The 26,411-nt window shown below is 31.6% G+C and overlaps 1 protein-coding gene across 2 annotated transcripts in view; it reads left to right on the top strand.

Moving 5' to 3' along the window:
• LOC126735774 (centaurin-gamma-1A) overlaps positions 1 to 26,411 on the top strand; it is a 293,447-nt gene that overhangs the window by 203,580 nt on the left and 63,456 nt on the right. Inside the window, exon 1 of one of the 2 annotated variants that reach the window (XM_050439879.1) lies at positions 10,626 to 11,167. The exons of the other annotated variant lie outside the window; for it this stretch is intronic. Within the exon in view, the coding sequence (XP_050295836.1) occupies positions 10,933 to 11,167 (235 nt within the window). The 5' untranslated portion in view covers positions 10,626 to 10,932. Of the gene's footprint in view, positions 1 to 10,625; positions 11,168 to 26,411 lie in introns of those variants that run through there. 2 annotated transcript variants of the gene reach the window in all.

Here is a 26,411-nt window from a genome sequence, read left to right as displayed (position 1 = left end):
ATCTCATTAGACAACTTACTGCTAAAATACTAATTTCCATTTCTCTCATATATCAATAATTAATAATAATCAATATTGCTACTTTTGTGAAATCTGCTTTATATTACTTAATAAGAACGTAAACGGTATTTACTCATATTAATAATGGACCTGTTGAATTTAAAATGAAAATGATAAAAATAGCACTAGTAATTCAATCCAATATCAATCAAATAATCGTTTTAACTGGAAAATCCAGAATATTATCGAACCAAAAATAATGGGCAGTGGTTATATTGTTTCATTGCCAATAAAAAATATTAATCCCACTTTTGTCTTAAAAAAATTTCTCAAAAGTTTAAATTAGTATAGTTTCTTCCAATCGGATATTTAATTATTTTTTTCACTATTAACAACAGTTAAGAAAACTATAATATTAAATATAATTTTTAACAAATTATATTTTTTTAATAGTTACTGTAATTTGGGCACTCCTGTATAGGGAATTTTTATTTTGAATATAGTAAAATATCTGTAATAAATCTACAGTATTATTTCTAGTTTTATAAAAATATATACACGAACGGACTGGGGATAGGTCAGTAAAATAACTGACATCAATATATGTACATACACGGCCACAAGCGGTTTCAAAATGTATTTTAATCCTTACTTGAATGTTGTGGTTTAGAAAATTATGTTTCGTGAGTAACAACCAATAAAATTCCCCTTATTATTTTAAATTACGCCTAAAATCAGAATCTGTTTGACATTTTAACCGCAGATTTTCGATTGACAGCTGCAGGTCGACTGAACACGTCACGCACGCCATTAATGGCGTAATTGATTCTGATTTGTCACGTGTCATGCGAGATTTTTCAACGGGGCAGTTACTACCCAATTACGTATGCAAGAATCGCGTGGGGGTGCTTTTAAATAAATTACGGGTTAACCGGTTAGCGTACGTATTAAGGAGCCATAAAATTCAACTTATTATTCTTTTTATTAGGTACCCTCATGGTGTATTAGAGGTATTAGTTTTATTTCCGTTCTACTTGGTAACACTGGCAATATACATAGTGTTGACTTTTGTCAGTACAACTAAGGGCTCGGAAAGAAGGTATTTAAAAAAATCCTCTTTTTTACAATATTTCATAGATTCTTTCTTGGAAGCTCTTAAGAGCCTTTTTTTTAACACTTTTTATATTAAGTCTTATTAAACACGCAGTTTATAAAGCTTTGGATGGGTATCGTCTTAAAAGAATTAGCTGTAAAATAATTACTAAATCCGTATTAGTACTTTCATATGTTAAAATCAAGCTGGTCTGGCCGACTCAGGTTTTACTGGGGAAAATGTACTGTCGGAGCGATTCCGAGTTATGTCGCGTTTGGTGTTCTCTAAGTTTTTTCAGCCACCATTAGCGCATGTGGGGAATCATTGAAGCATTGTCGTTCTCTCTTTTAACTCTAAAGGCTTTACTCTGATTTCCTGCTTGATGTTAATGCATGTGTATTTCGGTAACCGACAAAGAAATTGACCAACCTTGATCAGTGCCTTATATTTTTAACGCCGTGCCGTCAGCTTTTTTTGTTAGTTATCAGTTCTTAATCCCAGACTTTTCTTTTGTGCACTTTAATTAGATTTATTTTAGCATTTTCTGGAAAGTATGTTTCACATACAAAACTAAACCCAAAGCACTCTTTTTTGAGATATTTATCTATATAAAATTAAAATTAGGCGAGAAGTCTTATAAAGATCTAAGTATTAGTAATTATGCAACCGGCACTGCACAACGTATCCAGACGGCAGAGTTAATATTATAACTTCCCGAAAAGATTTCCTACAGTCACATCAGCGTAGATTAGTTATAATACGAATACACTTCCTTTGCAGCGCAAATACTTAATCTGTATGGCAAGAATTACTCCATGTTATAAAGCTAAGGTTAACTGCGAGTGAAAGAACTGTGATAAACTAAGATCCGCAAAGAAATGATTGATTCCTGATAGATAATCTAAAAGTTTGACCATGTGTTTATCGTAATCTAAAATTGTGTTGTCTTCAAAATACTGCTTAACAGAATAGTGCTAACCGATCCTTCTTGTGAGAAGGCCAGATCATTAATATAATAAGGCAACCTTCAAACTTCAAAAGTTTAACATTATACATATTTTCATAAAAAAACTTTTCAAATCCCTTAAAGATATTATGTGTAAGATCTATAGCTAAGGTTGTAATCTTGTCTTTCCGGAGACCAAATTGAATTATTGCAAAGAACCAATTTGACTCAAAATAGACAATAATCTGGTTTTTTAGAATACGTTCATCTTATTTAGACAAAAGGAAGATTGGAAGGAGGTTAGTATGGTCATCGGTAGCACTTTACCCTTAAAAAGAGGTAACATTTTTGCAGTTCTAAATGCTGCAGGTAAAATTCCAAAGGATATTGGGTGATTAAATAATTTATTTAGAGAAATGATAATCTTGACTTTTGTACCTTCTATAAAGAAAGAAAAAAGAAGAAATTGATTGCCATCGATAGCTTTTATGACTTCATTAAAACATGTTATTCTGAACTTGAAGGGAGGTACGTTAGTATATCGCTGAGTCGCTATGGTCGATTTTAGTTATCTCATTTTTCTCAGATTTTAGTTAACTCATTTTCTGCAAAACTGTTGATTAAAACTATTTGCATTAAGTGAAGAGTTTTTTTTTCTATAATTGATACTGTTTCTTTGTGGCGTTAACTTTACAGTGTTACTATTTCGCCAAGAGTCTGCAGACGGTAGCTCAGAATTATTGGAGGCTTGGGATTATTCGAAGGTTCACTTATACTATTAAAGAATCTAAACTTGATTATAACTATTAAATTAATTAACACTTAGTTTTTTTTTAATAAATGAAAGAAAACTAAGAAAATAGACTTGGTATATAGGTTTCAATTAACAATTAAATGGCCCTGGATAAAGTAGGTTTAAATAGGCAAAAAAAATATCTTAACAATACAACCAAATTATATTTACATCAATGTATGTATACACCTCATGTTCTAATCTGTTAAATGTTAATCATTTATTATGAATTAAAATATGAATAATGTTGATATAATTAAAATAAGTTTGACAAAAGTAACATTTAAATTATGATTTCGCTACTAGGTAGATTTTAGCACTTGAAAAATAAATTGCAATTATTAAAGTTTTTTGCATATATTTGTAGTATGCAGGGGAAAGTTCATGAACCTTTTTACCTCAGGCATATCAGCCTTAACCGTGTTATATCTACTTAACTACCAAAAAGGGTACTGAAAAATACTGAACAAAAAATAACTATTATAGATAAGAAATTGACGTATTAAATTATGACATTGATTAAATATTTATAACGTTAAATTGAAATAAAAGGTATATTAATAAAAATTTAAATAAGTGAGGCAAATCTATGGTTAGTAATATTTAAATAAATGGAATAAACTGGCCTGTATATTCCTACAAGAAATGAACGGCTAGCCTTCAAAACCGAGGCTGTGAATGTATGCTATTTGTAGCTCAGCTATCCGGACTGGGAATCTCTAATACTAGCTCTAACTCTGGCTCCAGCTCCACCGCTTTCAGCAATTTCCCGGGGAAATCAAAAGCCCGCAGCCGTCAACAATTGAAGAAGAATAAAGACACCCTAAAACAACGGTTGCCATTGTATTCAGTGTCCATAAAAAATGAATAGCGTTAAAAATGTGACACACTCACCTTGCTAAGTTTCAAGATCTTGGGCATCCTGTACCAGAATTATGAATTAAACGGTTCCCTAAGGGAACAAGATTAAGGACTTTAAATTACAAACCATATTGGCCACTTCCTGCTTCACAAACTTCGGAAATAAAAAACTGTCCTTTTACGTGCGCTCCTACTTGCAACACGGAAACAAGTCCTCAAAAAATGGACGCAGTACCGACTAAATCAGTAACGACCCCACCTCTCGCCTGAGTTGTCAATATCAGCCAATCAGAGAAAATATTAATTATGACCAATCAGAGAAATGACGGACCGTCAACAGAAAGCATGAGAGTAAAAAACATCCATTAAACCAGGAGAGTAATGCGTTACATTAGTAATGTGTCATTGACAGTGTGAATTTAAAGAAATATGAATAAAAGAAGTTGACTGAAATTATTAATGTAATTATTGAAATTAATGAAATATCAATGGAGCGTTAGTGAACATAAGGAGTAGAAAAATAAAACGCTTCATCTTTTGGCATAAGAATAGGGTCTCTTTTATTCAATGACATAAGGAAATGTTGGCCTCTCCCGCCTATCTTTCAAATTATCATTAAATCAAGTTACTTTTTTGGGAGGTTTATCCTGCTTAACAATCCTTAGATAGGATAACAGGAATCAGTTTTCATAGGATAAAACTATTTTTTTTATTTATATTCATACAGACTTCATAGTGTTTTGAAATCCTTGATGCTGCTTCCTCGAAGATTATGTTTCAGCTTCTTTTTTTGAAACTGCTTTTTGTATACTCAATAGATTTGCATTTGATATTTGTAACGCTGTCAAATGGAAGTGGGCCTACTTAAGAATATTTAAAACGTGTGATGGTGATAAATTTGATGCACATGTGTGGCATTTCAAATACGTATACCACATAAAATACCCAACAATTTTATGTTGATTTTAAATTTTATCTTAATTGGTTCAATAATCCACATCTTTGATATGCTATAAAAAAAGTATTAAGAATAGGGAAAGGTACAAAAAGGGCAAGGTAAAAAACAAAAGATTCTTTGACTTTTTCTATCATAATTCTGTAACACGCATTTATTCGAATACATTGTTTTCTTATTAAAAAAAAAACATTTTTTTTTTACTTTTGTGTCATTAATAACAAGTGGAGTGCTCAATCTCAAAAGTGCTCTTTTTTTCACATATCTGAAGTACGTCAGTATTATAGCAAACTGCTGAAAATTAACCAGTCTAATACTAAAGAATATACAGTGAATGTATAATTTTAAAGAATATACAGTATTTATTTTATTGGAAGTGAAACTTCTACATTACATCAATTCACAGTTATGATATTTACCTGTAATTATGCTGTTTTAGAACATTTTCCATTCTAGAACATTTCTAAAAAAAATATAGTTACTTATCGTTAATTTATTGGTATTATTATATTATATAGTAGTAATACACAATAACCCTCTTAAATTTTGTTCTTTGGCGCAATATCGCATCTCTAAAACCTCCGGTTGTTATGTCTCTATTCTGTAAATGTGTGCGTATATTATACGCAATGCATGAGAAATACATAGTAATGCCTTCAAGTCAAACGGTCAGCAAATAGTTCAAAGCTCACCGCCTCATTTGGTGCACAAAAATGGGCCGGTATGGAACAATAAGAAGTGATCAGCTGGACCCCCATCATAGTGAGGCAAGGGTTAAAGTAGGCGGAAGACCAGTGACACGTGTTGTAGATTTACCGGTCACCCTTTGTTAAGGATAAATAGATCGCGGTATGGTAATTTAACAAATTGTGCATAATACGGACTAGACCTAGGGGATTTTTGTCGTGTTATACGTTGGTGAATTTTTTTAGTGACCTTTGGCACCTTAGATCTTTAATCTAAAAATGTTATTACTATGATCCGGAGTTTTTTTTATAAATCTCGTAGAGGTGTGTAAAAAAAGTCCGTCCAAGGTTTAAAATGTAAATTTAAACTACCTCTCTTAAATGCACAAATTTACGTAGTGTGTTTATTATTATATTATTTTAAACTGAATTTTATTATAATATAATAATAATAATAATTTGTTTATTTCGCAAATTTGCTACATAAATATTACAGTGGTTTATTATAATGGATACAAAAAATTATGTAATAAAGCAAGAAAAAAAAAACTACAAATTCAAAATTAATAATAAAAAACAATTTGGTTTAATAATTTGGTAGATATTTTTTATGTCCTGTCACTAACAGTGACTCCTTCCATTGACTTTAGAAAAATATCTATGTACATAGTCTTCCTCTTAAGAGAACTAAAAATCATATTCCTCGGACCACACTTCTTCAAAATTTTCAGATTTTTATAACTGATGGGTAAGACGTTTATACCACCACTACTTTTTAACCACTATAATGTTTCTGTTCACAAAAATTGACTTAATGTATTTTTAAATTTTCATACCTTGTAATTCTTTTATTACTAGTAAAGACATTAGTAATTGAATGCTATTAAGTTATTTTCGTAGGTGTTTGTTGAAACCCATATATATATAAACTCTATATATATATATAAACGACATATATGTATATAAACATCACACAAAAAAGTAATTTTACCTTTTTTTAAAAAAAAATTAAATATCCATAAATGTTATTGCGTAAAGCCGATAGAAGTTATAAGTGAAAGCTCGCTGAAAAAAACTGGTATTAGAACTGGTGGTGGAGTAATTAATTAATGAGTGTTTATTATTTAGTCTCCTCTAGCATGTAAGAAAAACTTTTTTTAATTATAATTTTTTAAATAAAACCAAACAAAGTAATTTACGTCTTTTCGCCATATCTTGTGACAGTCTTTCAGTTTATCAGGATCTGGCTCGTACTGTCTAATTCCATAGATGATCTTAAGCAAAATTTTTGTTCTCGTTGAATTTTTGTGTTTTAGTCATATCTAAACAAGGGAGTAAACCACATTACAATATGGCAGCAAACGGCTCAAAACTAAAATGTCAATCAGATTAATTTTTAAAGATTCCGGTAGTAAATGCTTGTGAGAATAAAATAAGTTAGTGCGGTATATGCTTTTTGTAGACAGGTTTTAATATGGAATTTAAAGCGCAACTTGACATTCAGATAGGAAGGAGCCTAAGCTTTTTGTAACTTTCATAACGAATCATCACCTATGGTTACACCGCTTATGGTTATAAGAGATTCACCACTTTTCTTTTCTTTACCAAAAATCGTTTAACCATTATCAGCTTTGGCTTGGATGGATTGATAAGAAAATCATGAAGATTTGAATGTAATAACAATCTATGTAAATCCTTATTTACGGCTTTTTTCCTGAATATACCTTGAATAATTTTAGGCAATTAGCAAGATTATTAGTATAAGAGCAAAGGGCACAATATTAAGCCCTATGGAATACCATAGCTGACCTTACCAAATTTGGTCTTTCATTTATTTATAATAAAAAATCCTACCTTACCGTACTAAGGTGGGACTTAAAAAGGGAGAATATTATTATTTTGATTATATATTTTTATGAAAAATATTATTTATATATTTATTGTATATTTTTTGAAAAATATTATGTACGCCACTGCTTTTTTTTTTAATAAAAATTACTTTTAACATACCCATTTATTTTAGGACAAGTTTCATTATTTCACTTCTTCTCATCCCCACGCGCGATTTGCAAACGAAAAAATATTTTTTCTTTACATCTTTCGTTCAGTACTTTAGATACCTATTGAAATTTCATAGATACCTGCGGACATAGCACAAAATATTTTTTTCTCAGATAAAAACTAATTTTTTTACTTTCACCACTAGCAGTGAACTTCCTAAAATCATCCCTCATAAGAATTAGAATTTCATTCTGATAAACCCTGTATATTATTCAGATTTCGTATAACAAATATTGCTTCGATCTTTTAATGGCAAATATCAGAGCACAATAAACTCATAATAGAGGGATTTTCTGTAGGGCTTTCGTCAGATTACGTTTCCCCCTATAATAAAGACAATTCCTAATACAAACGAAATCTGATGACTCACTCGTAAGAAGTAATGATTACTTCACAGAATGTCGCGAACAGTAATATCAAGAGGGTGGTAGTTGAGCCCGAGGGGATCTCTATTAAAGAAGGGGAATTATCTGGCACAAGTGGAGCGTCCGATTCCTCTTGGAAAAAAAATGACTGGCATTGGGATTTAAAATATGCAGGGGGAAGAAAGGCGACGTGGAAATCTAGTCTGATTTTTACTATTTCTGTAGATTATTTCAGCAAAAATATATTTAAGCATTTTTAACTTATACTTAGATAACTTATCAAATATCGATTTGATATAATATAAAGCAACGAAAACTATTTTCCAATTCGAAACATCTCGTATTTACGTTTTTTAGCGATAATCATGTCAAGAAATTTACGTTTATACATTTCTGAAAATCGATCATTACCTAAAGATACCTGCTTCAAATGGCAGTTTTCAGCATATCTCCATAAAATTGGACTCTATATAAATTCTTTAATTAGTCAAGAAATCTAGCTGTCGTTCGATTAACAAAAGTGAAGTAAGTAATTGAAAAATTCACAGAGGATCCCAAATGAAATGCTGAATCACGTGTCATTTATTAGATTTGTAATAATCGGAGCAAATCAGTCTTATAAAGTTCCGCTACCTACGTCACTAGTAAAGGAGCAAATCAGAAACCATATTAGTCAAGGAGCACAAAGTGTAATCTCGTGCTACAGTCAGGCTTAAAGTTTGTTTCTAACATTAGATGGATCATTTAAGGTTTTCAACTTTCGCCAGTGCCACGTTTACTAGAATATTAAGTCATTTCTTCTACCTATAGTATCTATCTATATATACCATATATATGACAGCCTTTCAAAATCTTATTTTTCGCATTTTTATTTATTTTTCTTTTCTTTACTACACCTGTTTCGTGGTAGTAGAGACCAAAATTTGACAGAAGACCTTTACTTAAACATGTTGGAAAATACAGTAGAAGCACTGATCCTTGAGATTATTAAAGACCATCCTCATGAATTCGAAACAGTTTTTCAAAAAGATGGGGCACCGCCTCACTTTAACAGAAATGTTAGAGAATATTTGACTAATACTTACCCTAATCGTTGGATTCGTCGTGGAGGGCCTACCAAGTGGCCAGCCAGGTTTTTGGACTTTGTTTTATGAGGCTACTTGAAACAAAAAGTCTACGTCAAAGAATAATTGATGCATATCGCAATATTGATGTTGCCACTTTCCAAAATGTCCGTGAAGGTTCTCCAATAAATTATTTTCCTATCTTTAAGTTAATGGTGCACATTTTCAACATCTTTTGTAGTGAAATATTTACATTTCTGTGTTACCTAAAGTTTAATTATTTTAAATTGAAATAAAATTGCGAAAAATAAGATTTTGAAAGGCAGCCATTTTGCTTCAAAAATTACTAATGACCAGATAGGTACAGAGCATGGTCGCCTTAATCAATGGTTTTCCAAAGACGAATTAAATCCAGTTGGCAATTCTAACTTTAATCAGTTTGTCACACCAGATGTTAATATTTCTCTCTAAGGGAAGCAGTTTCTAAGGTTTCGCAATTTGGAGGACAAGGTTTTAAGAAATGCTAGTAAACTGCAATGCTGCACTAAGAGATGCCTTTGTTTTAAGGCTCGCGGAAAATGAACCAGTAGGTGCCATTTTAGTGATCCATATTCCAATAAATGAACTTTTTTTTCATCAACGCTTATTTTGTTTTTTTTTATATTTAAGTATGCTTATGTATACATAATACATAATAAGAATATTGAATGTTTATTTATTTTTGTATTTTTAGTGTTTTTTATTAATAAATAATAAATTTTTATTCATTTGTTTTATTCATAAAATAAAGCGTATTAACATATTCATCTAACTGTCTTATAGCTACAAGGACAATTTTTTATCTGCTTAGTGCTGCCAAATATGTATGTTGATATCAATAATTTATATTTTATTAAATACTTTTAAATAAAATTCGTATTTTACAAACCGACTGAAATACTCCACCCGCAAGAATGTTAAACGGTGAAAACATTACCGTTTGACATTCTGGCAAAGTTGTCATGGTCGTTTTATAAAATGCCTAGTCGTTTTATAAAATGGCTAGCCAGATAGCAAAATAATGAGTTGACAATTAATATTTGACAATCTGGCCGCCGTTTATAAAACGACTAGGCGTTTTATAAAACGAGAGCTTTTATAATCTGGCTACGACATAGCGAATATTTACGTTATTTGTATCTCCCCATTGAATAACGAATTCTGACAAATATTCTGGTTCATGAAAATTAAGTAATTTATGTACAGTGCAGCTTATACCCAAAAATCTTTTTTGGGTCGCATATTAAGACTATAGACCGGCTTTACATGCTCACTCACATGAACCCTCCGAGGCAAATTTCTAGTAATCTTACACAGGAATTTTGAATTTTCTGGATTTTATATTTATTTTGTTCAGTTAAAAAAGGACCATATACAATATTTAGGTATCCAGCAATACTAAGCACTAAACTCTCTGTAAGGATTTTTTTAAATGGTAATAGTTGTTTTTTTTTAAATTTTTGGCATACTGAGTTTTAAGATCATGTTACAATTACAGCTTAGTATCATGTTTCTGAATTACTTTACGGTATTTTGTCTCAATTTAGAACAATAAAATAAATATTTTTAATTGCTATTCGTTTTGTTTTACGTAAGCCTTAACGTGTTTATTACTGATTGTCCTTATGGGTGAAAGAAGAAAAACGCTACCACAATGGTGGTAAACCAACAGAAGGACCTAAAAATATTCCATGGTATCCATGCGCGCGCGCACCCTTCAGAAGAGCGGCGAAAACCGTTTCTCCTTTTGCATTTCGACTTCGTATTCCGCCGTCCGGCGTCGAAAAGGTCGAAAGCGTGTTCGCGAGAGACTTCGTTTAGTTCATATCAGAAAAGATCGCGTCAATTGCGCGAAAAAGCGCGCGTAATATGAAAGTTGTTCCGTTTGAAAAAAAAAGTGATATATGTGACGTGTGTGATTAGTAAATAGTGAAAATTGCACTTAGAGAAACAGATGAAGTAATGTTACAGTGTTTCATTGATAATATAAATAATTATATTTATTGAAATAAATATAATGCCATAGATTGCAATATTTAGCTTTTTGTATTATATTAAAAAAAAGGAAAATGGTGGATATAAGACATAATGAACCTTCTGCAACTCCGACACCGAAAAAGTCCCGTGGGATCTCGATGTCGGCAGTAAAAAACTGGCTGATGATGTCGGACGGGAAGAAACATGGTCAGATGGAACCTCCAAAGTTTCAAAAAATGCCAGAGAGTTTCTTAAGGAGTTTGAGGAGAAGGTCCTTGAGGGTAAAGAGAAGTAAAAGCTTTGTGTTGCCAGAGAAGAGGAAAAGTGGTGAGTGATATTTTTTTAACTACGTAATGTAACTGTAATGAAAATAAATATAGGTCAAAATATAAATCAGTTTTAAAATTGACGTAAGTAAAAATTTTGATGTCAAGGTTTGTTTCAGGATTGTTTTAAAATTTTTAGTTGTTTTTTTTTCGTTGAATTTTAGTCGCTCTATATTATAAATAACATGAATAAGCCACTTTGTGGAATGTATCTAAAGTAAAAGCTAATCGATGATCAAATAGTATTTTTCATAGTTATAAATGATGGCATTGCTTGTATGAGGTCATAAGAGAATATTCGCCAATATGTACGATGTTAAAAGCAGAACATTTCGATGTTACGGTGTTTTCAGAATAGTGGTCGCCCTGCTATACCTATTGTGAATAATTCACTTTGCTTAATACATCATACATTTAAAGCTAAATGTTGAAATATTGTTAATATACATTCAGTGCATCCGTAAAGTAGCGGATAAATTTAATAAAAATGAAATGGACCGTTTCTGAAAAAAATGCCCGAACCCGTCGATTTTAATATTTGGTTTAGGGTTTTTCTACGTGGAAATTAAATACACAGGGACTCAAAAAAAAGATACGACGTCATCAATATGTTTTTTAAATGGAAACCACTATTTTTTTACAAAAGGATATGGTACAAATGAATAGTGGTTACCTAACCAATTTTGAACGAAAAATGATGATAAATAAAATGTAAAATTAAAGAAATACCTATTTAAATTAAATGTTTGAATTGACGTTGTCAATGAATTCTTGAGTAATATTTCTAATTTCCTGGGGTATTTGTTCTTTTAAATCTTCTAAACTCGCTGGTTTAGTGACATACATTTAACTTTTTACGTATCCCCATAAAATGTCATCGAGGGGAGTTAAATCTGGCGATCGGGGTGGCCATTCAATGAACCCTCGTCTACCTATTCAACGATTTGGAAAAAATTTATCTAGATAATTTCGAACGGGTAAAGCATAGTGTGGCGGGACACCATCTTGCTAAAAAAAAAAGATCACGTTGGTGCATGTCGAGTTCTTCCAAATCCAGATACAAAGTTATCATCAGAGCGGGGATAAGATCATTTTGAAGAAAGTCCAAATATCACTCACCAGTGAGAGTGTTATCAAAAAAGTAAGATCCTAAAACTCTTCCTTCCACTATACCGGACGACACATTGACTTTTTGAGGGTGTTGTGTATAACATTCTGTGAACCAATGCGGGTTTTCGGTCGCCCAGTATCGACAATTCTGTCTGTTCATATCGCCGTTCAGAGTAAACGTTGCTTCCTCAGAAAATATCCGTTTTACAAAATCATTGTTATCATTACATAATTGCTGCATTTGCTCACAAAATTTATTTCGGCGATCAAAATCATCTTCCGATAGGTCTTGAAGTAAGAATATTTTATAAGGGTGGACCGTTAACAGAACGTTAAGCTCATCTTCAGTTATTGAATTCCGACCAGCTTTTTGAATACCCCGAACATGCCTGAATTCACGAAACTTTGCTTTATCCATCACCTCCTTTATCCATCCTTTACCCGCATATCTCCGAAACCAATCATGCACAAGATTTCGATTCTTTCATGTTCTGTTAATTTTTTCATATCTCACTCAATAACAGTAGGTAATAAAGTGTAGCTATTACCTACTAATAAAACGCAGGATGACACTGCTTCGCCCCTCAAAAAGAATAAACACCACTTGCCAATGTAAAAATACTTCAAATAGTTGCACCAAAATATTCACTTTTTGACACTAACAACAACAACTAAAAAACCAAAATACCAACATTTAATTTAGATATGCATTTCTTTACTTTTACAATTTTACATCATTTTTCGTTCAAAATTGCTTATGTAACCACTATTCATTTGTACCATAACCTTTATAAAAAAAATGCTTTCTTTCTTGTTTTGCATTAAAAAATTGTGGTTTCCATTTAAAAAATTTTCCTTTTAATTTTCACGTAGAAAAACCCTAAACCAAATATTAAAATCGACGGGTTCGAGCATTTTTTTCAGAAACAGTCTATTTCATTTTTATTGAATTTATCCGCTACTTTATGGATGCACTCTATATTTAATAGCTGCATTGATAACTCAATATTAAATAATTTAGGATAGGCCGATATTTTATTAACAGATATGTTTTTTCTGTCTTGCATAAAATACTATTTACGTACCAATTTTTTTTTTTAATGCCAAAACTGCAATTTATTGGTCGTCATTTTAAGTTTACCTTAGTTAATTTGACCTTTTATCCTTATCAAAAAAATGTTTAAATTCGTTTAAGTAAATGGCATTATTTAACCTTGAAGGTAGTTGTTTCACATGGAACTTTAAAGATAATATATTGCCAGAACATTTAATTTTTAATTAATATTTTTATTTGATCCATTTATTATAAATAATAATTAAAATGAAAGTATAAATTATTATAAAAACAAGTCGTTAGGACAAATGAATCAGTAGAAAATTTTAATCAAAAAAAAAATACATTTGTTAGAGTAATTATACAGGGTTGTGATTTAATAACTGATAATTTCAATGGAGTGGAGGTATTTTTTTTAAATTTTTGGACACAACGATTTTATTTTTGGATCTGGTATATTTTCATCAAGTAAATATACAGGGTGTTGCAAAAAAATTTTTTAAAAAATATTTTATTCATAAATGAAACTTTTTGTATTTTTTTGCATTTTCGGATTTTCCGGATAATTCTGGACATATATTTAACATATTTACATCAGTACTAATATAAAAAATACCAATATAAATTGATTTAAAAAAATTATTAATTTTCAAACAGCGTTTAATATTCAATAAGTATATAATCAAATATCAATAGTTTTTATAAATGAGTGCGAATTAATTTATATAAAACACGAACCGTACGTTCTAAAAGCAAGAAATTGAATGTCAAATTACAAGAATTAGCTTTCATAAAAATAACTTCAAAAATTCCTTAAAAAAGACTCAATTAGTTGAGGCCATAATTTTTATTAATCGGAATAAGTTGAATAGACCTTGTTACATGCACTAATACTTTTTCCTAAAAGAGTACAAAATTCTTTACTACTGCAAAATATTTAAAATCTGAACTATAACCTCAAAGGAGAAATTTGGTAAAAATACATTAAATAAATAATAGTTTAAAAAAACTAAAAGAACATGCTTTTATTGCTAATCGCACTAAAAAGTAGAAGATAATTTTTAATTACAAAAGAGTTTTTATTACAATAGTAGGTCGGGCAATCAATCATAACTAATTACCTCAAATGAAAATCATAATAAAATTTAAGTTATTAACAGAATAATTTAAATCAAATTAAAAAGCCTGGGGTGCCCGGCATATTAAATATGACAATTTATTATTATTCTAATGGCAACTATCTATGAGAGAAGAGTTATAAAAATGAAGTAAAATGCATCATACGCTTTTTACTTTGATTTGAATTCTTCTGTTAATAACTTAAATTTTATAATGATTTTTATTTGAGGTAATTAATTATGATTGATTGTCCGACCTACTATTGTAATAAAAACTCTTTGTAATTCAAAATTATTTTCTACTTTTTAGTTCGATTAGCAATGAAATCGTTTTTTTTTTTTAATTTTTTTTTAAAATATTATTTATTTTAATTCATATTCGTTTATTGTACTTTAATCAATAAAGCTTTTTGAATTAAAACATTTTAATCACGATAAATGCGTTATTTACTTACCAAATTTCGTTCCGTTAAATAATTTCAAAATTTAAGTTCTGATTATTTTGTTGTAATTAATAAGAAGCCTTTGTAAATCACGGTTATCATATTAAATCTTATATGAATATTAATTAGAGTAACCTGCGTTTATGAAACTTAATAATATCCACGCATGTGTAAAGAATAAACAAGGTGAGAATGCAACTACCCTAAAGACATTTTGGTCTCCGTTGTGCAGAGCCACGTGCCCAAGCAAGTTCGAAAGAGTAAGTTGTAGATTCCAGAAATTAGTAGGAATAACTCTGAAAGTGCAGGCATGCGCACATCACGCGCTAGCTCTATTTCTCTTACTCTCCTAAAGAAGATCTAAAAAAGAATTTGATAATCCTGGCAGTCCTAATAAGGATAATGGGAAACTGTTATCAAATTATTGCATTGTCATCGGTCCTTGACACGTGTTCAAAGTTTCAACTTGATTAGATTTTTAGAAACCAGTGAAAATTAAGCTCCAAAATTCCGTTACATACATATATACATAGATACAACCCGAGCTAATAAAAGCAAGTCTTTAGACATATACAATTCTTGAAGGGTTTTTTAATTAAGGATTAAGATTAAGTGCTGATTTTTCATACTTTATAATGAGAAGTTTTAATAAGAATCATAAACCATTGGCAGTCTTTCTGGGATATACTGATTTAATAATATGGACCGGTCTTTACACTTATCTCTCCGTATTGTCAATTTGATGTCATCCTCAGAAAAAGAGGTTAAAAAAATCTTTGGGAATAGCTGCAGAAAATGATGCGAAGCTTTAGGCCTTAACGGAATTGAAATTATACATTGCATTAATTTTGATAAACATTCACATTATTTAAACTTAGTTAAACATATAATATATTTGACGATTGCTACTTGCTCTAAAACAATTGTCGAACTACAGGAAAGATCTCCGTTTTGCTGAAAATAACTCTCTCCCAATCTGACGCTATCATTATTTGATGAGTTAGCTGATTATCATAAAGTGATATTAGGATTTTAATTAGAGAAGGGTTATGTTACAAGGTAAATTCATGTGATAGCTGTGAAGACATTTTGAGCGAGAACTCGAGTCTATTCTTTCTAAATAAAAATAAACTCATAAGAGGAAAAAAACTAATTTTGATATCTTTATAATGTCTTACAAAGGTTAAAAAAACTTAGGAAACAGTAGTAATAAAATTTCAGTAAGCGATTTAACATGATATGCAGGGTGGCAATGAAATGGTGTAAAAAAATTGGCGGGGTGATAGTAATCCTAAAAATAGTAAAAAAAGTTCCTTTAAGTATAAGGCGGAAAAGGGCATATTAAGGGTTAATTTAAAAAACAGTTTTCTTGAAATTTTTTTGAATTAAAATGCGAGAAAAAATGTCGAAAAAAATCCTATACCATAAATTTTTACCCTAAATCAAATGGTGATACTGAAAAATTATTTCGAAAATTGTAAAGGGTACTTTTGCAAGGGTAGGGAGATATTTCGTGAATAAGTTTTTGAGGTCATTTTTTTCACATAAAAACTATGATTACATACTTTTTCCTACAAAAAAAAGTTATTCTTATTGCACATCGCCCAGAGCGATGGGTTTCGAGGAACTTGAAGGTAAAGAGTTTGCTCTGATGGGTTGCTAACTGGTTAATGAACATGAACTTATGAAAGTTATGGCGTTTCAAAAGTAATCAAATAGTAAAGTAATTATTATAATTACGGGAATTCTTGGCGATAGACTTGTTGGACCATTTTTTCTACCCCTGTGATTAATTTTACATCTTTGAAAAGTCACTTATTTCTTATAATAATAAACATTTTAGGCTAAATGTCAACTGTCAAAAACAACAATTTTCTAATACATGATCCACCAGCACTTTTGGAGAGAGTCCTTCTAGCACAGAGGCAGATCATGTATTTTATGCATGATGGTGCACCAGCTTATTTTCCGCTAGCGGTGAGGAATGATTTAAGCCAAGTTTTTGAGAGGCGTAGGATAGGACGTGGTGGTCCACAACCTTCGCCATCAAGATCACTAGATCTTAATCCACTAAATTTCCACTTCTGGGGCCACTTGAAAACCTTGATCGATCGATAGTGCCGATTAATACTGAAGAGCAACTACGGCATTATTGACTGTTACAATCAAATTCGAACAACACCAGTGTACAACATATAACTTTCTGTGGTTTATGATATCTCTGTAAATTTAGGCTTCTTTATAGTCGTATAGTATGTATATATATATCTTTTCTATGAAATTTGAATTGCAAGAAAACTGTAAACATGCTTGGTTCGTTTGGAATTTTTTGAAAAGAATAATTACCTACCTATCGAAGCCTATTGGTGCTAAAAAAATATAATAGTACTATGTTACTATAAAAAAAAACAAAAGAAACATCACAAAAATATAACTTTTAATTTGTCTTATGCAAAAATTCTTGTTACATTTTGGCGATTAGAAGTTTAACGATTCTAGTCAACATCTCTGAGAAAACCTGTTGGATACAATTTAAAATAAACAATATTGGGAAGATTTTTTCACACGAGTTCACTCTATTAATTTAAAAATGAATCTCAGTTTCAATGGTGCATGCGATCCAATTCTTGAGTTTGTTATAGTAATGCAGGAACTTTGTCAAACCTTGTAAATGAAAAAAACAATAAAGCTTCAGGAAATGATGAAATTAATTAAGAGTTTTTAAAAGCATTGCCCAAAAAATTGGTTACTTGAACCCTCTTTTTAATAAAATACTTGAATCTCAAACGGAATTATGACTCATGATAAGATAAAAGAAGTTATTGCTTTAAAAAAAATGATCCGAATTACTCAGTAACCTTAGGCCAAATGTCTTAATCAACTGTACTGTTTAAATTTCTCACGTAAATTCTATCAGAAAGATTAATAATATGGGATAATAAAATTAATACGTTGCCAGAATTACATAGCGGGTTTCGTAAAGATCGGGGCTGCATCAACAACATTTTTACTTTACCAGCGCTTATATCTTCAGCTTAAACATTATAATGTTTTTTGGGCTTTTATATATTTTAAACGCGCCTTCAATTCCATATCTCACGAATCCCTCTGAAAAAAGTGGTACACGTTTGGGAGTGTACTACATGTCCTTTATGGGAAGGCTTCTATTAAGGTTAGAGCTTCGCACGGGTTAAATTAATAAAGAACTTTATAATCTCATTAGGAGTGCTTCAGTCCCGTATTTATCTCCTGTTTTTTGTCGTACATTGAAGGATTTTTTAAAGCTGCAGGTGCACGTAGTATCAACATCGATGAAATATAATCGCTCGAGTATCAATTATTTCTGAAGCACCCCGATGACTTAGTTATTTTAAGTGACTCCGAAATCGACTGGCAACGACAATTTAATACATTAATTTTGTATTCTCGACAAAACCGTATTATTGTTAATGCCTCCAAATCGGGAATTATGTGTTTTAGGCGGGAAGCTTTAGTACCTAACTATGTTTTTCGTCCTTTGTATTTGCCTGAGATATGGCGGAACAAGCTGTGATAAAAGGACGACAGGCTTCAAGTTCTATAACGTTGCTTCTAACTAATAGTAAAAGCAATAAAAATAGCAATAAAAATAGCAATATAAGCAAACAAATAAAAATTCAATATTTTAAATACATTATCCTCATTGCCCGCGTGGGGCCTCAGATACGCTGAAATTTTAGAAAAATTCCAAACATCGCAGACAACCTCAAGCCACTTCTAAGGGTTAAAATAGGTACCACACATATTGCGGTTATAATGTTTAAGCTCTTACTTAACTTGCTTCGCAGGTTGCTGCTCATGGATAATTACAAATTACCTAACATTTATTTTTTACGATTGCTCCGGCATTCTGAATCATAAGCGGGCTCTAGATACAACTGGGTTGCGCAACTAAAATAATTTTTAACAAGATGGTTTTTTGTATGTAATATGCATGTGCTCGAGACATTTAATCTTTTTAGTTTGCCCTTTGTAGTCTGAGGTAAGACTTGCTTACATCAGAAAGCAGCTCTCTTACGTCGGCTTTTGTTGATGGACTTCGCCAGGTAGTACTAAAAAAAATTAGGCTTACGGTCTTTCTACGAAATGAATGAATGATCATAGTCTTGATTTCTTGGGAAATGTATGTACTAATACTTTATAATTGAATAATACTATAAATTCTGTACTAAACGTATTTCTTTATCTTTTGCTATTTTAATCTCCTTGTTTCACATTATTTGCAGTTTTGTCAGTACAGAATCTTGTTTACAAGAATTTCTGTAGTTCTTATATGAACTTGTTATATAAGAAACGATATTTTCGTGTATTTGAGTTTAAAAACTTTTTTGTAATCATTTAGAACATTAGACACACGACAAAATATAAAAGGACGTAGAAAAATGCATAAAAAAAGATTTGGTCCTATAAACCAAGTAACAGCCAACAATAACTGCTTTCTCAGGAAGCAAACTTGACCAGTATGAAATGCCGATAATTTCACCGAAGGCAATTTCGATGTTGTTAAGTTATTGCTCGAAAACCACAGCACGTTTTGTTTCGATTTCCGTTTCTCAGTAATTATTGCCCAGCGTTCAATTATTATTTTCCGGTTAGCGGTTATCCATTATTTTGGTAAGCCAAAAAAAAATATTTTAAAGGTCCGAGAACTCGGTGATGCGTAGAGGCAGAATATAAAAGAAAAACTAAAAAAATTGATTTACTAAATGTTTTGTTGCTGCTCGTTCTGCATTGATTAAGAAAATGAAGGGAATATGTTTTTTTTATTTTCGGTTCAAGGAATTCAACCTTGAATATATTTTGAAGTAGATTTTTATAATTTTTTATGAAAAAAATTAAAATAATAATAGAATATTTTCATTAATCACTGCGAGGAAAATATATGAAAATAGTTGTGTTGCGTCCCTACATCATAGAAATAATTGTCGCAATGGGCCCGCGGCCCGATTTGCTATTTTTATTTTAATAAAATTTGGATATTGTCTCTGGTATACCGGTTAAACATTGGCGGTAATTTCTAAAATAATAATAAATAAAATAACTTTTGCGAAATTTAAGTTAACCACAATGCAAATTCGGTTCAATTCAATCGAAAGGTCGAAGTTTTTATTTATACTGGAATATTACGGTACTCACTTATTTCTTCAATCGATCACGTGAATTCTCCTTTCATTTATGTGAAGTTAAATCCAGTTAAATTCGTAAATAATTTTCAAACGATTTTTTACATTTAGTCAGAAGGTAAATTTGCGATATTTATGCCAAAACTTATTTATAATTCAAGTTAGGCTGAATTATTTTTGCTAAAGTGGTTTTGAGCGGTCATCAATTCTTGTATTATTTGTTTAATTTTGATATATAGGTCTCATCAGTAAATTAATTCCATTAACCAAACCATATTATACGCTTCTAAGCGCGTCTAAAGATTTGTTCTCACAGCAGTAAGAAACAAGTTTTCGACAAATAAACATGCGCAATAGAGTAAAATGCGTTCGTACATAAACTTCTGATCGGTTTCAAATCAAAAGTTTGATGTTTTTACACAAATTTCTGATCGTCATCTGATAATGAGACTTGTTTTCGGATTTATTTCAAGCAAAGTGTGAGAGAATTCGTGTAGCCAGTCAACGTCGATCTTCGGAATATAAACATAACCTCTAAATTGTTTGATATTCGTTTTGAAAAATTGTATTTTAAATTGTTGGATTAGTCTAAAAATGGACATTAAGGAAATTAGTGATTTTGAATCGTCGGAAGAATATAAAGTATCAGAATTATCTTGATTCCCAGTTATGTTGATTCTGACACAGACTTTTAAAGAAGATTTACTTGAAGAACGGATAAGGCCCAACAATCAAAAATATTTTGATGAAACTGTGTCCCAATTTAATAGAATAGAATTTCTCGACCATTTTAGAGTAAGCCCTGAAGTAACATTACACAATTTTAAATTCTATTAATAATATACACCTATTTTAAGGTTGTAGTGTAATTTTTTTTTGTTTATATTTTATTTATTTTCCCATTTCCCACTGGCATTAAAAAGTGAGGTTAATATTATTGTTCTTCTTTTTTTTTAATATGGACTCCCCGTATTTGATGTTCGCACTGACGGTTTCAAATCGATCAGAGGTTGTAATATTTTACGCATGCCCATCAAGAATGGTTTGGAAACTGTTTCAAACTTTTAAGAAATTTGCAGTGAGAAGAAACCTTATGTCGTGTGCAAAAAGTTTTTCAACAAGCAAACAAGCAAAAACTATTTCAATGCAGATATACAGGTTGAGGAATTAATAATTAGTTGGTCCAAAATAATAGCAACATCATTTCCTATCGTCGATGAGAGACCACTTCCGGTCGTCTGATAGGTTTTTGCTGTTTTTATTTCTTACAGAATAATAACAATAATAATAATAAATTAATATCGGCATGCGTCATTTTGCTGTATGACTTCATGTCCAATGTTCAATTTTAAAGCGCTATTATTTTTTTCTCAACCTATTACAGCTGGTTGCACTCCTTCCGAAATAGTTTAAATTATTATTAATTTTAATGTGGTTTCGAATTTTGAGACATTTGACCTTTGGTTTTCAAGATTATCATAAATGCGACACTAAAGTGCAAGAACCTTCTATCAAAAGGGTCCAGGGGCAAGAATAACTGGAAGAAATTATTTGTAGTGCCCTAGAAGTGGATTCAATTCGATCAAATACAATTGTTAGAGAGGTACTAGGTGTGGACCATAAAACTGTTACCAATATTTGAAAAAAACGGCGGAAAATGCAACTCTAAAATCATGATGGAAAAGACAAATGAATTGTTTTAACGAAATATTCTATATTTTCAGATGAATATTCTTTTCCATCACATCTGAAGCACAATCCTTCCATTGTTTGATATTGGCCTCGGGAAAATCACTACAGAAGTTTTTAATTTCATACTCAGTATCCATAGAAATTAAATGTTTGGGCTGGTATTTTGGGCGACCATATTATAGGTCCATTTTCTATTAAAATGCCAAAAAATACCTTGAGTTACTGCAAAACCAAGTTCTTCCTGCCATTCAAATCCTCGGTGTCGTATATTTTTAACAGGACGGCTCTCCTGCTCTTAACGCGGTTATTTTAAAAGAGTGTTAAACAAAAAATTTTCTAACCGTCTTTTTAGTGAAACTGAAGATGTTAAATGGCCGCATATTTCTCCAGATTTGTCCCAAAAAGGCTGTTATTTTGGGGCTTATCTTAAAGATATTATGAACGAATATACCAAACCACAAATAAATTTAGAGAAGTTGCGACAGAAATTTATTAAACGTGCCAATTTCATTTTACCAGAAACCCTTTACAAAATGGCTTTTATGATAGGTCAATTTATTGTTTAACCCAACTGTATATACTGTATAGCCTTGGCCAAAAGTACAAGCATCACATAAGTTACTTATTTTTTTTTTGGATTTAAGTAAAAATAAATTTTGATAACTTACTGAGATACTTTATTTAGATACAAATAACCAAAATACATTAATATTTTGTCACTCCGCCATTTTTTTTATTACAGCAGTAATTCTATGGGGGCGTGCTTCGTACAAGCTTGGTAGATTCAACTTTGCTGAGTGCCTTCCTGTGCCGTTCCTGTTGCAATACATTTTGCAAGGCGGGTTATGATGTTATGCGGTGTTTTCTTATCTTATGCTTCAGAATTCCCCAAAGATGCCCAATGGGACAAAACCTGGGGACTAGGCATGCCAGTTCAACAAGTCAATGTGGTTGTCAGTGAACCAGCGCATTGTGGTAGCTGACTTATGACAAAGGGTATTGTCTTGTTGAAATATGACTTCATCTAAGTTAGTGTCACCGAAAATAAAAAATTTATGAAGGCAGAAGTGCTGTTTCTAGTACATGAATGTACTTTTGACTGTTCATGTGGCCTTCGCAAATGAACATTTCGCCAACACCCCCAGCTGCCATGCAGCCCCAGATCATTATGCTGCCTCCGCCATGCTTAATAGTTGGTACCACATATTCAGGATGATACCTACTCTTTGGTTATTTTGAGGTTATACAAAAATAAAGATCACTTAGAAATTAAGTTAAAGTAACTTACTTCAAAGTTTGATTCATCGGATCAGACTATATTAGACCCATCTTCCTCTGTAAAGTGTTTGGGTCGAAGAGCCCATTCCAGCCGTTTTTTTTTATTTTCTTCGGAAAGCCATGGCTTCTTTCTGGCTTTGCAACCCTTTAAACCTGTTGATACTAGTCTTCTTCTAACTGTTTGAGCACTAATTGACCTGCCGCTATCTTCGGAAGAGGTCACAGTGAGCTCTGAAGATGATTTTTTTCTACACTTAAAGACTCAGAAATTATCTTTCTATCCTAGCGGTCCGTAGCCGCTTTCTTCCTGTACGCAGTTTATTCCAGTCTCCATATATCGTTTAATGGTAGATTGCACTGCGTAAAATATTTTTACATATATTGTGTTCATGGCATCCCAAATATGAGGGCATGGCATCCAATATATGATGAGATTGAGACCTCGAAAATAGTAAAAGGTGCTAGGTCTATTAAACTGTGGAAAAATTGTCCCAGTCCTTCTTTTACACTCCGAAAAGAGTGAAAGTTTTACTTACGAAAAACAAAAATTTTCTGACCATTTTTGAATCTGTAACAAAATAAACATTTTTTTTTCATGGCCGCTAAATAAATCACAAGAAGGTAAAATTTGACTCCAAGCATTTCAAACATTAGAAGTATTTTCTTTGATATTTAATAGATACTAGGCATTATTCCTAATTTTACGGCTCTTGTTACCCTATATAAATAACCTTTAAAAATAAATGTCTTCTTATAAAAATAATTTGGCAAACTTCCGTATGACTTATGGCCATTTCTACGGTAAGTTGAACCTTACTTCCGAAAGGTTTAACTTTACATAGCATCTAGGAATCTAAAGGGAATTCGAAATACGACCCGTGACATGGGGGACACAATATCCGTTTACGAGAACTGTTCCAAACGATAGTATCATCGACTTATTTAAATAGCGTAGACTTAAAATGAATTAACTGGCTCTAACCCTTCACGTTATTTGATACTTTGCTCTATAAAATGCGTTTAAGGCAATGAAGACAATTTTAATGATATTAACTATGTACATTATTAAGTATTTCTCTTTCGGTTTGTGTCATTTACGAAAACTTCTAATGATTGACATAGGGTGCGATTAATTTACTTAGATCAATCAAGAGTCTTCTTTAAAAACCTCAACAAATTTGAAATTATTCATGATTTCTGTGGCATTAATCTAATTCAGCTTCTCAATAGAAAGATAGATAACCCAGCATCAATCTGCTCTCCTATTGTAATGGCAAAAAGGAGGCCGGCTTCTAATAAGAATCAAACACCAGCTGAGACGACATCGATCTTCTGGTCGCCGGCACTTACTTTATCGACACCCGGACGCACCTAGGTGAACCAAACGCCATAATAATGGTATCAAGGAATGTATCTCGAGTTCGGGTTCATAATGATCTATAACAGCTGCCCCCTGCACGAGGAGATTTATTCGACAATACTAGATCAGCGGTTTTTTGCTTTTTATCCGAGTTTGGATAGGTGTTTATACATTATTTTTTAAAGTATAAATATCCTAAAATAATATGACCCTAGCATCTGTATGTACTTTTATTTGGGGTTAAAACTTGGCAGCCTTAACATAAAATCTTTTAATTAGATACTATATTATGTTTATTGAATATAATTGGTTGGTCGTAAAATAAGGAATAAATTCAATATTTCGTCATTTTTTCTAAATCGCTCGGATTTGTTAAAAAGTTTTTATACAGGGTGCCTCAAAAAAGCTTTACTAATTTTTTTTTTTCAAATTGCAACCAAATTTTTTTTATTGCATTTTTGGATTGCCCTTACAGTTTTAAAAATGTTTCATGTAGCATGTACTCGACCTAAGTTTAAGCGCTTCGGAGTTATTCTCATTTAAAATTCGAAAAAAGGTCATGAAGAAAAGGAGCAATAAAATAATGTTTAAAACATTTTATTCTATCGAACACAAAGCTTCGTAAAATTAGAAATAATATTATTTCAGCAAATGTTGAATGAAATGTCCTCCGTTAATAAAATGATAATAGCCTAATCGATCTACAAATTCCTACACATTGCGAAACATTTTGGGGCGTTATTCGGCGTATTTCTTAACGAATGCGTTGTTTTAAATCATCTAGATTTGCCGGTTGGCTTTTAAATACCTCTCCTTTAAGGTATCTCTATAGAAAAAGTCTAGTGGTGTTAGATCAGGTGATTTTGACGGCCATTTAACAACACCGCTTCTTCCAATCGACATGTTTGGGAAAGTGTCGACCAAAAACAAGTTCGGCAGCAAACAAACGGCAAACACACAGTCTTCCACAGCAAATTGAGGAAATGCACCATCTTGTTGGAACCAGATGTTATAGTGTGGTAAATCCGGACGTTCTATCTTTATGAAAAAAGAATAGCTAGACCTGAAACAAGCTCTTCTTTTAGAAAACTCAGGTATCTTTCACCTGTTAAATTTTCTTCAAAGAAGAAAAGCCCGATAATAATGTCCCCAAAAACGCCAGCCCACACTTTATTTTTCTATTGAATTGTGTATATCCTTCCCTCAGTCAGTGTGGATTTATATCGGACCAGTACCGATAGTTCTGGGTATTTACGCCATCATTCAAGCAGAAAGTGGCTTCATCGGAAAAAGTATATTTTTCACTAAATTTGGATTCTCCAAACACATATTTTGCAAAAGTTCACAAAACTCAAGGCGCCTCTCGAAGTCTGCTTCCAAGAGTTTTTGATGAACTTGCATCTTATAAGGATAGTATTTATTCGTATGGAGTATCTTAAGAACATTTGTTTTCCAATTTCCATGTACTTTGATAATTGCCTAGATGCTACATGCTGATTATTTTGGACCGCCAATAAAACTTCTAACTGCTTATTTTCATCTAGGAACATCTCACATGACCAAATTGACTAAACTTCTGCTCAATCTTGCTTTCGATTGCGATATTGGCGAACGATTGGGGTATCTTTGATTAAATAACTCATAAACTGCCTGGTGCGTTCTAACTCGATTACCGTAGCCAATCATCATCAAGATTTCTATGCGCTGTGTCTCATTTGCTGCATATTAATGTAATTTAGTGTTAAAAAAACGAAAATAAACTGAGAAAGTAATGAAACAAAATACATACAGAACTGTCAAGAATAATAATTATTGACATAAATTATTCTTTTATTTCCCACGTCATAAATCTAAAGCCTGCTATGGAGCTATGCCGAAATATTGAATTTTCAAATTTTGAATGAGAATAACTCCAATATGCACATGCTACATGAGAAATGTGTAGATTTGTAAGGGCAATCCAAAAATAAAAAATAAAAAATTGGATTGCAATTTGAAAAAAAAGATTTTTTAAGCTTTTTTAAGACC

The sequence above is a fragment of the Anthonomus grandis genome, chromosome 4 (assembly GCF_022605725.1).
Source record: "Anthonomus grandis grandis chromosome 4, icAntGran1.3, whole genome shotgun sequence".
NCBI lineage: Eukaryota > Metazoa > Arthropoda > Insecta > Coleoptera > Curculionidae > Anthonomus > Anthonomus grandis.
Note: the sequence above shows the minus strand (reverse complement) of the source record. Positions and strands in the feature narration are given on the sequence as shown.